Here is a 12,213-nt window from a genome sequence, read left to right as displayed (position 1 = left end):
AAGTGCTGAATATGAAATCTCCTCCAGGCAGTGCTCGTTGGTCTTCCTTGGCTTTGTGCTGAAATGCCCAAAAAATGAGATGTTGGCTATGTAGAATGGTTGCTAGGGCTTCCTTTGGTGCTCAGAAAATTTTGGGAAATTAACCTCGAGCTCTCCACCAAATACCCAGAATAACCCACAAAAGAATTTGCAGATAGTTGACCTTGGAATTTTGGCCGTGGGTAATTCAACCCACCTGTCAATCCTGCTGCAAAAAATCCCCCAAAATAGTTGCAATCACCAACAAAACACTTCCCTGGACTCCTCAAGTTTCAACTCCAAACTCACTTCTCTCCTCAACCTCCAAGTGTACCTCCAAGAACTGCACAATCCCTGCGTCGCTGCTACTGAACCTCTCCACAAACTTGCACTCTCTGTTGCTGGTACGAATTGGAATGGGAATCCCTCCTTGGGCTGACACTCGAAGTCCACTGAAGAAAGGGTTGAGATTTTTTCTCGAAAACACTCTTGTGCTAAACAACACTTGCAGACTTGGCTTCAGCTCAAGCATGCTAGTCTAAGACAATTCTCAAATATTCATGAATGACCAAAATGAGTGCCTCTTGTCTTTTTGTCAAAGAGCCTCCAAAATGCCCATGTGGGCCTAGCTCGACTTTCCCCCCACCAACTTCACTCCAATGACTGCGTGTTTCCCTTGTGGGCCACATTTCTCTATGGGTGGCCCCCACATACCACTAGTGGCTCGATTTTCCTCCTCCGTCTTCTAATGTTTGGGCTTACTTGATTAAAAATACATGTGGGGCCTCTAAACCCACACTTCCTAAGTGCGAATGCGAATTTATTCAAAACTGGGCAAAAATTGATATTTCCCTTAGCAATGTTGCTAAGTGGGAATATCACATTGACTCTCTTTGACTTGCGCTGATTTGATTTGATTTGACCGAATTTCTTATTTGTCTTGGAAGCTGAATTGAAGGAGACTTTCATCGAACTGTTCTAGGTACTTTGACTGGCTTTGACCACATAGGTTGGAACTAGGGTTTGATCGCGGGTTGACCGTGGAAGTTTGACTGGATTGCAGGAAGGATTTTTGTCTCTATTTTGACCAAGTTTGACTGAGGAAGGAAGGCCGAATTTAATGTTGGGTTGACTGAATTTTTCTGGGTAGTTTGACTATAGACTTTGATTGATTATTGCGGACCATTGACTGTACCTCAACAGGCTGAAAATTGTAGACTTATATTTTGACTAGATTTGACTTTCTCTCTCATCATTGATTGGTTTGGATTGGTTGATTTGGGAAGGTCGAAGTTTGACTTTGATTGGCTTATGTATATGTACAATTGGACTATTATGTATCTCATGCTGAACATTGATTGACTAATAGAAGAAGAAGAATTTATTAAGGGTTTTCCCCCTTTTGGGGTTTCTCCCTAGTCTTTGACCAAAAATATTTGTCTTATTGTGATTGGCTATCTTCTATTGTGCATTTATAGTTCACTGTTCTATCTATAATTGTTTATCTGTTACTAGGGTGATTGAAATTGGAAGAAATTGTTTTAAGTGGTTATATTAGGCTTTAGCATAAAACACTATGAAAATTTAACAGGGAGAGCTTAGAAACTCGTTTGTCTCCAAGGAGGTTGATGTGTGGTTGTGGAAGAATGTGTCTCTCCCTGCTTCCAGGCCAAGGATCTTCCCCTATCCTCATCCTGTTGTTGTTGCCTATAAGCCATGTAAGGCTTGAACTTATAAGTTCAAAGGAATTCAGAACGACCCTCTAGATGATAGAAACATTTGACCGAGGCTTTTCCTCTCTTCTTATCCAATCTTTGAGCGTGTTTGGAGCAATATACTTCTGAGTGACAACCAGGTTTTGTGTGGTCAGAAGCCTCCGTCCACATTTTTTAGCCAAAGATTTGGAGAATAAAAAAATATTTTTTAACCTCGAGCCTCTAAGAATTTTTGGTGCGACAATCCTTTCCCATTTAACGCAATGGAGAACAAATTGTTCTTGATGACCAGCCCATAAGAACTTGAAGCATAGCCTTCTTGCCTTTTCCAGAATACACTTAGGGATCCAAGCTAGTGACGTCAAGTAGACTGGAATTGCCTCAAGTATAGATTTTACCAAAACTAATCTTGCTGCCGTGGAAAGTCACTTGTGATTCCAACTCTTTAATCTTTTCTCCAGCTTAGCTAAAAGCCAATTCCAATCCTCCTTGCTATAAATGTTTGGTTTGAGATGGAATCCCAAGTATTTCAGCTCATCGTCTAATTTTTTTTATCTCATATGGAAAATTATCTCTTAGGTGGTGGATCTCTCTGTCAGACAAGTTGTGAAAGGAGATAGTGGATTTGTAGTCATTTATAAGCGTTTCAATGGCTTTCCCAAAAAGAGTAAATTTCAAGGAGTACATCAACATCTTTGATGAAACCATTGCAAAATATAAGAGCATCGTCGACAAAAAATAGATGAGTAACAACAAGAGCTTGAGCTATGATTGTTCCATTGAACTCACCTCTTTGCTTTGCTTCTACTAGCATTCTGCTTAAGCTTTATGCCACCAAGAGGAAGAGGAGTGGAGATAGCGGGCATCCTTGCCAAAGACCTTTCTGAGCATGAAAGAAATGGGACACAAGACCATCAATTAGAACTGCAAACGACACAGTTTGGAGACAACTCATTATCCATACTACAAAGGCTAGGCTAAAACCTATATGAGTTAACAAGAGCCTGATATATAACCAATGAGCCCAATCATAGGCTTTTGAGAGATCTATCTTGAGGACAACCCCTTTCAGCTTGTGTACTTTGATGCTGTAAATGCCTTCCTGAGCCACACCAATTGCTTCATGTATCTATCGACTTTCTAGGAAGCCAAACTGTTCTTTTGAGATGGATTTAGATAATATAGGCTTGAATCTCATGGCAATCACTTTGGAAATAACTTTATAGATATAATTACACAAAGAAATAGGATAGAAATTATCCAGGGTCAGAGGAGTATTGACTTTTGGGATGAGGGCAATGAATGTAAAATTGAAGGCTGGAAGAACTTAGAAGTCTACCCTCTCTCCTTGATTCTTCAACAACCTTTATTAAATCTTGCTTGATGTCATACAAGCCCAAAAACTATTCAACTGACCAACCATCAAGACCCAAACTTTTATCCCTTTGAAAAGAATGAAGGACCGTTTTGAGTTCTTCCTCAAAGACCTCCTCCATGAGTGACCTATTGTCCTCCTCCTCAATGAAGCTTGGGAAGAACTGTGCCACTCAGATGATTTCTGCAATGGTTAACCCCTATGGCGCTTTAAAGAGATCTTGAAAGTGATTCTTCCCTAATGTCGCCAAACCTTTGAAACTTGAGAGATCTCTTACATCCCTATTCTCGAGGGTCCAAATAGTGTTGTACATCTTGCGTCCCTTGGTGTATGCCTGAAAGAATTTTGTATTTTCATCCCTACTCTCCAACCAAATTGCCCTATTTTAAGTCTCCAAGCTGCTTTGCTTCCAAAAGAGATTTTCTTTTAGCCTCCAAACGGATCAAGGCCTCCCTTGACTCAGCATCTTTGAATCCTTCACCTCCATCATTGAAAGAAGAATGGAACTCCTTCTCCACTTCTTTGAGTTCTTGATCCTCAGCTCGTCTTTTCTTAAGGCCCATTCCTTGGTTATGTTTTTTTATAAGTTTGAGATTGGCCTCGAAATGATTTGCTGTAGAGCCTCCTAGTGGAAAATGTAACTATGTCTGGTCTTCATTAATGTACTTGTCAAAAGAATAAAGAAAAGAATTTTGATTATTGTAACAATGACTTATTAAAGCATGGTTTTCATGCTTGGGTCATCATTATATTAGTCAAACTCCCCATTGTGGACGCCTAGGATTAATATTGAGTTTATAGAGTCATTGTACATACAAAGAGACCCTTCTTGGGCTTTTGAATCATGTAAAAAGGTTTAGTATTGAGTCAAATATGATTTATGTACCCTCCACATCAAGTCGGTCTAAGGGAGATCAAGTTGGCCTAAAGGACCCTAGTTCGACCCACAATAAGCCTATCAATACAAGCTAGTCGAAGTCATTTGGAGGAGCATCTCTCAAGCAAGTTCGATATCTCAAGAAGAGCTGGAGAAGTGCGAAGTTTGTTCCTGGGAGGTTGAAAGAAGTGCGAGTTTGGGGAAGTCTAGACTCTAAAGAGAGGAAGAAAATCGAACTTTTGGTGCCTCTCTCACTCTGTTTCTTGGTTTGGATTGAGAGATCGAAGTCTCCTAAGTTTTCGTTGTTGCAGGAAGTCGCTGGAAGGGGTCGAAGATCTGGGAGGCTGACTTGGTGTAGAGGGAAAGTCTGGTCTTGGTCTAGGGTGAAGAGACTCAAAGATTACTATTGAAAGGAAGAGTTATCTTGACTGGGTTTTCCCCTCAAGGGGCGTTTTGCCCTAGCATAGTGCCTATATCTCGTGTCTCTTGTTTTGTGATCTTCATACACACATAATATGGTAATTGCTTGATGAAAGTTAAGATAATAAAGAAGTAAAAGAAGCCAACATATTCACAAGTAATTATCAAGAAAGGAGAATCAGACCTACTATAACTACTTTGATTTTCCAACACCTCCTCCCTGAATGTCATAACCTTTCCAATGCTTTTTCACAAGAGAGACGAATTCCTCTTCTTTATCCAGTAGGAATTCATTTTGAATGGAATAGCATTTTGAATCCATATTTTCATGACTTTTTATCTATTTCATGTAGCACTGGTGTTTTGCTTGCAAATTCTGAGTTCACCATTCCTATTCGAGATGGTGGGGGATTTTCTTCCCATTATCTGGATTCCTTTTAAAGACACAATTGCCTATCATTCAGAACATATTTGCTCGTTTGAAGGGTATCTTTTCATTTCTGTGCCTTTGTATTCTCTTCTCTTTGTACGGTCCTTCAAGGAGGTTAGGATTTCTTATCCATCATGCATAACATATCTACCATATTATCAAATCATCCACAAGGCATTTTCCAAGAGCTTGTGTACACATGGGGAAAATCCCTGTTGCTTCTCTTCACAAAACATACAGATGTATCTCTGCCAGCGGGTTTACTTTAGATCTATTTTTATTCTGTTTAAGGTATAAAGCTGTTTATATGTACCCATTATATTTCAATTTATTTAGTTATTTTCCTGTTCATCAATTTTCTGTACCATGAAGCGTTATTCTTCAATTTTAGCTCTATAATGTGGCTAAATAATGTTTAAATAAAATAGCAACTGTTGATGCACGCAGGTATGGCATCGTCGTACATTTCAGCCATCAGGCCAGTTTGCTGCTCGAGTTGATTTACAAGGTGAAACTCAGGTTTGTCATGTATGTAGTTGCTTTCGTGAATGGAGGATTGCATGAAAGACTTTCATGAATGGGTCATGTCTTTTTTTCTCTAAACACCTTTGTTTGCATATAAGCTGTAGTTAATATTTCTGTACAGGGTTTACATGCCCTTTTTATGGGAGAAGATGGTAATTGGGAAGCATGGCTTGGCGTAGATGCATCTGGTATATCTCTCGTTATTGGTGCTAGAGGAAATGGAATTAAGTTGAGACGGGGTTTCGCTCCTTCTGGCTCACCACAACCTACACAGGTTTGTACAATGCATGTGCTGTAGTAAGATTGTATGTGGGCCTGAATATCTATCTGCAAGAGAAGAATATGTTGGCTTGTAACATGCCTAGTCAAGTTTATGGATTACAGTTTGTAGGTAGGAATTCATCAGTGACAGGCCTATTATTATGGAGTTCAACACCCTTAAGAATTTGTTATATTTAAATGGTTTGTGTGTTAGCATTTGAATTGTTGAGTTGTTCATTTGCATTAACATTTGAATTTCCATATATGAGTTTTTTTGAACTGTGCAACATGATTCCCTAGTGGAAGATCATTACCAGTCTTGTGAAGTTCCATTACTGCCTGAGGAGAAATTGGCCAAGCAGAGATGGAAATTGTCACTGGCAATAATGAAAGTGATGACACTGAAGTAGGCTCAAAACTTTGTTTCCAAAGTTTACCATTGATTAAATCCCACTTGAAATGATTTATTGTTATTTTGTTTATGTAATGTTTTGGATGGACATTTGTGGTTACTTTGTTGGGATATTAGCTATGTTGCGTTGCCTTGGGGGACGAGGGATGGCGGGGATGGGGGGACGAGTTTCTGGTACAGCTAGAGCGCACCCTGAAATTTTCCAGGGGACAGCAAGTTGGGGACGTCAATAATATATATATCTTCGCCTCCATCATCCAGCCATCCAGCCATATAAATGATGGAGGTAGTAACAGATTCCAGCATCTCTCTAACAGCGTTCTGTCCATCTAAACATCCATGTTGCTGGGGAAGATGAATATCTTCGTTAACAACATTTTTCACTCAAAAGTTCATGTTGTTGGTGAAGATGGAGATCTTCATGTTTGTTGTCACAGGCTATTTCCACCTGTCATGACAGTTGGCTTTGCTGTGGTTTTGATAACAGAAGCTGGCTCATATACCTCTGATAAGGTAACTGGGGTTTATGGTGGAGGTGAAGATTTCTGTGAAGAAAAACCAATATTCATGTCTGTATTTGTATGTTTTACTTTTGTTGCAATATTTGTGGAAGTGGCATTGAAATGCTAGGTCCAAATACCACTCCTTTGAGAAGTGTATCACTTCCTCCAATCTTAACAGTAATGAGATATCCTGCAGGAAATGATTCATCGAGTATTCCATAGACAATTTGTCCAATCAGAGAATCGATACCCTTGCCAGCCGATGAATTGTCCCCATTTCCTTACTTGGATTTTGTGATTTATTATCATAGGAGGGAGAAACATACCGTTTTTTGCTCGGGGATGGTGGAATGATACCAGAAAAGTCCCCAAAATCTGCCTGGGACAGATTGGGAACGGCTTGGAAGTCCCCAAGTCCCCGATGATGTTCCCAAGAAATTGGGGATGCTCCCAAGCCCTGTAAAAGTTCCTGGTATGCCAGAACATCGGGTACGAGGGATTTTTTGGTGGGTATGGGTCCCCGTGCAACATAGGATATTAGCCACTGTGTTGATTTGTGGTAGCATCGGATGTGCTCTAGCCATGAAAATTGGTGGAGAGGCTAAAGCACATGTGATCTCCAAGACCCATAAATGGTTTGGGGAAATTCCACCCGGTTAGAGAGATATTAAAATAATTAATATTTTTAATGGGGTTCCTAAGTCTAAACTTAGAAAGATTAAAATATTAATGGATATTAATATAAAACTGGGTGAGAATGTTCTAAATGACATGGATCAAGCCAAATCTAATCCTAACCGTTGATTAGAGACTTAATCTCGGCTGTTGAAGACTCAATAGGAAAAGTATAAGAGGAGGCTTGAGGGTCAGTTGGAGATACACCAAGATTGATTGATCAGTTAGTTCGATTTTCTGGAGCAGGGTTTGCTGAGAAAATTTGAACAAGTGATTTGAATTGCAGTGAGGGGTAGTGACTACATAGTAGAGAGGCAGAAATAGTGCCAGAGGGCCAGCGCAGTGACTAAGGAGGCTATGTAGAGGCAGCTAGAGACTGCGCAGAGGCTAAGGGGCGACCGGAGCGTTGACACAAAAGGCTAGAGAGATGATGCAGAGAGGCAGCGGGTTGACGCAGGGGGTTCCAGAACTATGCAGAGGCTAGCAAGGCTGATGCAGAGCCTTGGAGAAGCGCCAGAAGGATTTTCGTGGGATTGACTAGTGCTAAGAAGCTGAATATCTGCTTTTGAGAAGAGGTACTACTGCCGTGTAGAAATCTCTGTTAGGTGAGCCAGTTTGGCACCCTAGTTGTACTCAAGAAAGCTGCATAATAATAAAACCCTCAGAATTGCTCCACTAGTTTTCCCGCATTGGGTTTTTCCGGGGACGATTGTCCAAAAATAACGGTGTCCCTTGTGTGTTTGTCTATTATTTCAGTTGATGATCTGTATATGAGTTGAGACTGCATTTGTGTTTATTTTCAGTATTTATATGGATAAATAACTTGTTAAGGAATAAACAAGTAGGTGAAATAAACCAGATAATGCAGTAGGAATTTATGACGTGTCAAACTTAGAAATTTCAACATGGTATCAGAGGATTGCAGATCACAAGAGGACTAAAGGCACCAGCATAATCACAAGTATTTGCCATAGTAGCAACTGTCCCGAGAGACAGAGTTGCTCCTAAGCAAAAAGCAGTAGAGAAGGAGTGCGCAGAGGGCTTGCGTCATCATTTCGAGCCAGAGGGTGGGCCAACGCAGAGGCAAAGAGAGGCAAAAGAGGTTCACGAAGAGCCATGTCATCCTACTCAGTCAGGTAGGCTTGACGCAGTTGGCCAGAGGAGTGATTTGGCCTTTGCCGGGATTGCGTAGAGTTGGAAGGCTTAGTTTCTTCAGTTGCTGGGGCATAGGGAGTTGTGGGTAGATTGTGGATTAGGAAGCTGGTGGGGTTCTATTGCTGTCGAAGTAGAACAGTACCTAACGGGACATAACCAAGGTAGAGGGAGTTGATGCTTTGATGGATTTCTAGCCAAGAAATCCAGATCTGAGTTACAGTTGCAAAGAAGATCGGAGAGGAGCGAATCGACAGTTGGCGGGAAGATTTCCAGCAGGGAAATCGAGACTCAGAGGGAGTCTAGGAGAGAACTTCCAGGAGGGAAGTCGAGACTCAGAGGGAGTCCAGAAGAAGAGCGGAGACGGCAATGAACGGATGGAGGGATCTAGACAGGTTGGACGGGTTCTCCAACTTTGTCATCTGGAAGGCCAGGATCCTGTCTGTTCTGGACAAACATCGCATCAAGGGCTTCGCCTTGAGAACCGTGGCTATCCCAGTCTACCCAGCCGATAATGAGAAGTATGAGGATGCAATGGCGAAGGCAAAGTGCATAATCGTTGATGGGGTCAAGGATCATGTAGTACCACATATTGTCGAGAAGAACACGACAAAGGAGATGTGGGATACTTTGACGACATTGTGTCAGGGCACTTCCGTGCAATGGAAGATGCTATTAGAGAATCAACTGCGGTCGTATCAGATGCAAAAGGGGGAGCCGATAGATCTATACCTCAGTAGATTGCAAGAGATTCAAGACCAACTTACTTCCATAGGGGCCACGCTGGATTAGGAGTTCATGGTGAGGATTGCCCTGAATGCAGTCTCCGAGGACTGGGAGACATTTGTCTAAAGCATTTTGGGCAGAGCTAATCTTCCAGGATGGGAAGAGATGTGGGTAGCTCTTCGCCAAGAAGAGATCAAACTGTTGACCAAGCCGGGGAGTAGCAGTAAAGGGGGACAAATCAAGAAAGAGGAGGACGATGCAACTCTGGCATCTGCGGGACATCAGCGGAAGAGAAAGAAGAAGGATATCTCCAAGTTGAAGTGCTTCCATTGTGGGGAGCTGGGTTATTATGCAACCTAGTGTCCCAGGAAGAAGAATAAGGGAGAAGCTTCTGACTCAAAGGCAGCTCCGAGTAGGGCGGAGAAAGAAGTTGAGATGGATGATGATTGTGCCATGAGTGCTTATGCACCTTTAGAAGAGGTGGGGTGACATCGAGCTGTAGTCAAGAGGACTACATAAGATGAGGGGCAAGATCCTGAGGTACCCAAACTCTTGGATCATATTCGGCTACGGGAGCCCCGAATGACAATAGAAGGATGATGAATGTCGATAGAAGAAAGATGCGGATGGAGCGACAAGGCAGTGCTAGAGTGCAGAGGTCTGTAGCAGTGCAGTGGGAGTTGCAGCAGTGCGAGAGGCATAGAGGTGGTTGCGGCAGTGCGAGAGGCATAAAGGTGGTTGCAACAGTGCTGAGAGGCACAAAGGAGGCTGCAATAGTGCGAGAGGCATAGAGGTGTTTGTAGCAGTGCAGAGGCAGCAAAGGGAACACAGGATAGCAACAGAAGTAGCTTCAGCATCAGGAGGTTTATGGACTGACAAGGATGTCAGTATTTGGGTAGATCAGTTACTTACTTCTCAGTAACTGAGTTGCAGTGCAACAATTAGCAGTGGTAGTGCTATGGGCAGCATGATGCAACATGTTGAGAGGGAGTTGCAGTATAGATGTAGCAGTGGCAGAGCCATGGGCAATAGTACAAGAGGCAACAATGCAGTGGATGTTGGGCAGCAGGCCAAGAATCAACACAGGTACCGGTGCTGGATGATCAATGTGATGTTCAGTGGTGGAACATTACTAGAGCACATTCCTCGCTAAGAGGGAGTGTTGATTTGTGGTAACATCGGATGTGCTCTAGCCATGAAAATTGGTGGAAAGGCTAAAGCATATGAGATCTCCAAGGTCCATAAATGGTTTGGGGAAATTCCACCTGGTTAGAGAGATTAAAATAATTAATATTTTTAATGGGGTTCCTAATTCTAAACTTAGGAAAATTAAATTATTAATGGGTATTAATATAAAACTGGGTGAGAATGTAGAAATTTTGAATAATATGACACTTATTCACAGAGATTATCCTGATTATAGTATTATACACTATTGCGGAATGCATGCATAATACATAACCTCCTCTACGTTGATCATCAATTTTGCAGTGTTCAGAAACAATCGCATGCGCACATTGAAGCACATCAATAACACATATCAACACAGTATGTAACCGGGGAAAGCATACAGCTGAAAACCCCCAACTATCTGTATATTATATTGATTGAGAACATGTAACAATACATAGTACAATACTCCTCGCAAGTACTCAGTACTATCTCCACCTGTTACACACAAACTAGCTCAGATCTGAATCAATCACAGGTTCAAATCTCCTCCGCTGCTTGCCTGCCTCCACTGCGCAATCCTGCATGAGAATAATGATGAATGGCTGAAGCAAACTCGTATTTCCTTGGCTGAACCACGCAATCCTCATTGGCATTACTCAATCCATTGATTGTGCAAATCTCATGCACAACTATAGTCACAACTGACAGCTGTCTTGCCCTTTCACTCACCTCTAACACTTGTCTCCACTGAACTGTCCATGCACTGAGTTAACTGATGTATTCTTTAGTTGATTTATGAGTTAATAATTAGTGAATTAATTAATAATTAATTCACATCACTCATCACTAGTGTATTCTGCAGTTAGACTAAATACAACTAGTTCAACTAAGTCAAACTGAACACAACTCCATCAACTCCTCAATCAACTCCACCAAACTCAACCACTTGAGTTCTAATTGAAGTCCATCATGCAATAGCTCAACTGACCCATAAGAAAAGCGTATTTCCTTCTGACAGCTGCATGTGCCACATCCGTAGCTCGAACTGAAGTGCTCCAAGAGGATGAGATAATGTTTATAGTTCAAATATTATTATGAGCTAATAATATTCGACTGTTCTATTTTTAGCTTGGCAGTCTAAAAATAGAAACCGCCCATATGTCTAAAAATAGAAGTCCATCTATTTTTACCAACATGACCAATCATCTACAAATAGCATCCTGCAACTCATAGACCATGATCCATATGTCTAAAAATAGACATAGTCTAAAAATAGACTTTGCGCCAACAATACCCTGCGGGCCCACTTAGTGAGGGTGACTTCTTTCCACTAAGCTCCATCATCTTGTTGCATTCTCAACAGAGAATGTTCTAAATGACATGGATCAATCCAAATCTAATACTAGCCGTTGATTAGAGACTTAATCTCGGCCATTGAAGACTCAACAAGAAATGTATAAGAGGAGGCTTGAGGGTCAGTTGGAGATACACCAAGATTGATCAGTCAGTTTGATTTTCTGGAGTGGGGCTTGCTGAGAAAATTCAAACAAGTAATCTGAGTTTCAGCGAGGGGCAGTGAGTACATAGCAGAGAGGCAGAGATAGTGCCAGAGGGCCAATGCAGTGACTGAGGAGGCTATGCAGAGACTAAGGGGCCTGCGTGGGTGATGCAGAAGGCCAGAGAGCTGACACAGAGAAGCAGAGGGTTGACACAGGGGGTTCTAGAGCTACGCAAAGGCTAGTAGGAATGACGCAGAGCCTTGGAGAAGTGCCAGAAGGATTTTCGTGGGGTAGACTAGTACTGAGAAGCTGAATATTTGCTTTCGAGAAGAGGTATTACTGCTGTGTAGAAGTCTTTGTTGGGTGAGCCAATTTGGCACCCTAGTTGTACTCAAGAAATCTGCATAATAATAAAACCCTCAGAACCGCTGCACCGGTGTTTCTGCATTGGG

The 12,213-nt window shown here is 41.8% G+C and overlaps 1 protein-coding gene across 5 annotated transcripts in view; it reads left to right on the top strand.

Moving 5' to 3' along the window:
* SGR2 (shoot gravitropism 2 (SGR2)) overlaps window positions 1-12,213 on the top strand; it is a 444,740-nt gene that overhangs the window by 127,145 nt on the left and 305,382 nt on the right. For all 5 annotated transcript variants that reach the window (XM_089378380.1, XM_089378378.1, XM_089378379.1 and 2 more), the window contains exons 5-6: window positions 5,283-5,354; window positions 5,482-5,634. In XM_089378380.1, coding sequence (XP_089234506.1) covers window positions 5,283-5,354; window positions 5,482-5,634 — 225 coding nt within the window. The remainder of the gene's footprint in view (window positions 1-5,282; window positions 5,355-5,481; window positions 5,635-12,213) is intronic.

The sequence above is a fragment of the Pinus tabuliformis genome, chromosome J, assembly GCF_031772625.1.
Source record: "Pinus tabuliformis cultivar Carrire ecotype Pingquan chromosome J, CPIR1, whole genome shotgun sequence".
Lineage (NCBI taxonomy): Eukaryota > Viridiplantae > Streptophyta > Pinopsida > Pinales > Pinaceae > Pinus > Pinus tabuliformis.
Note: the sequence above shows the minus strand (reverse complement) of the source record. Positions and strands in the feature narration are given on the sequence as shown.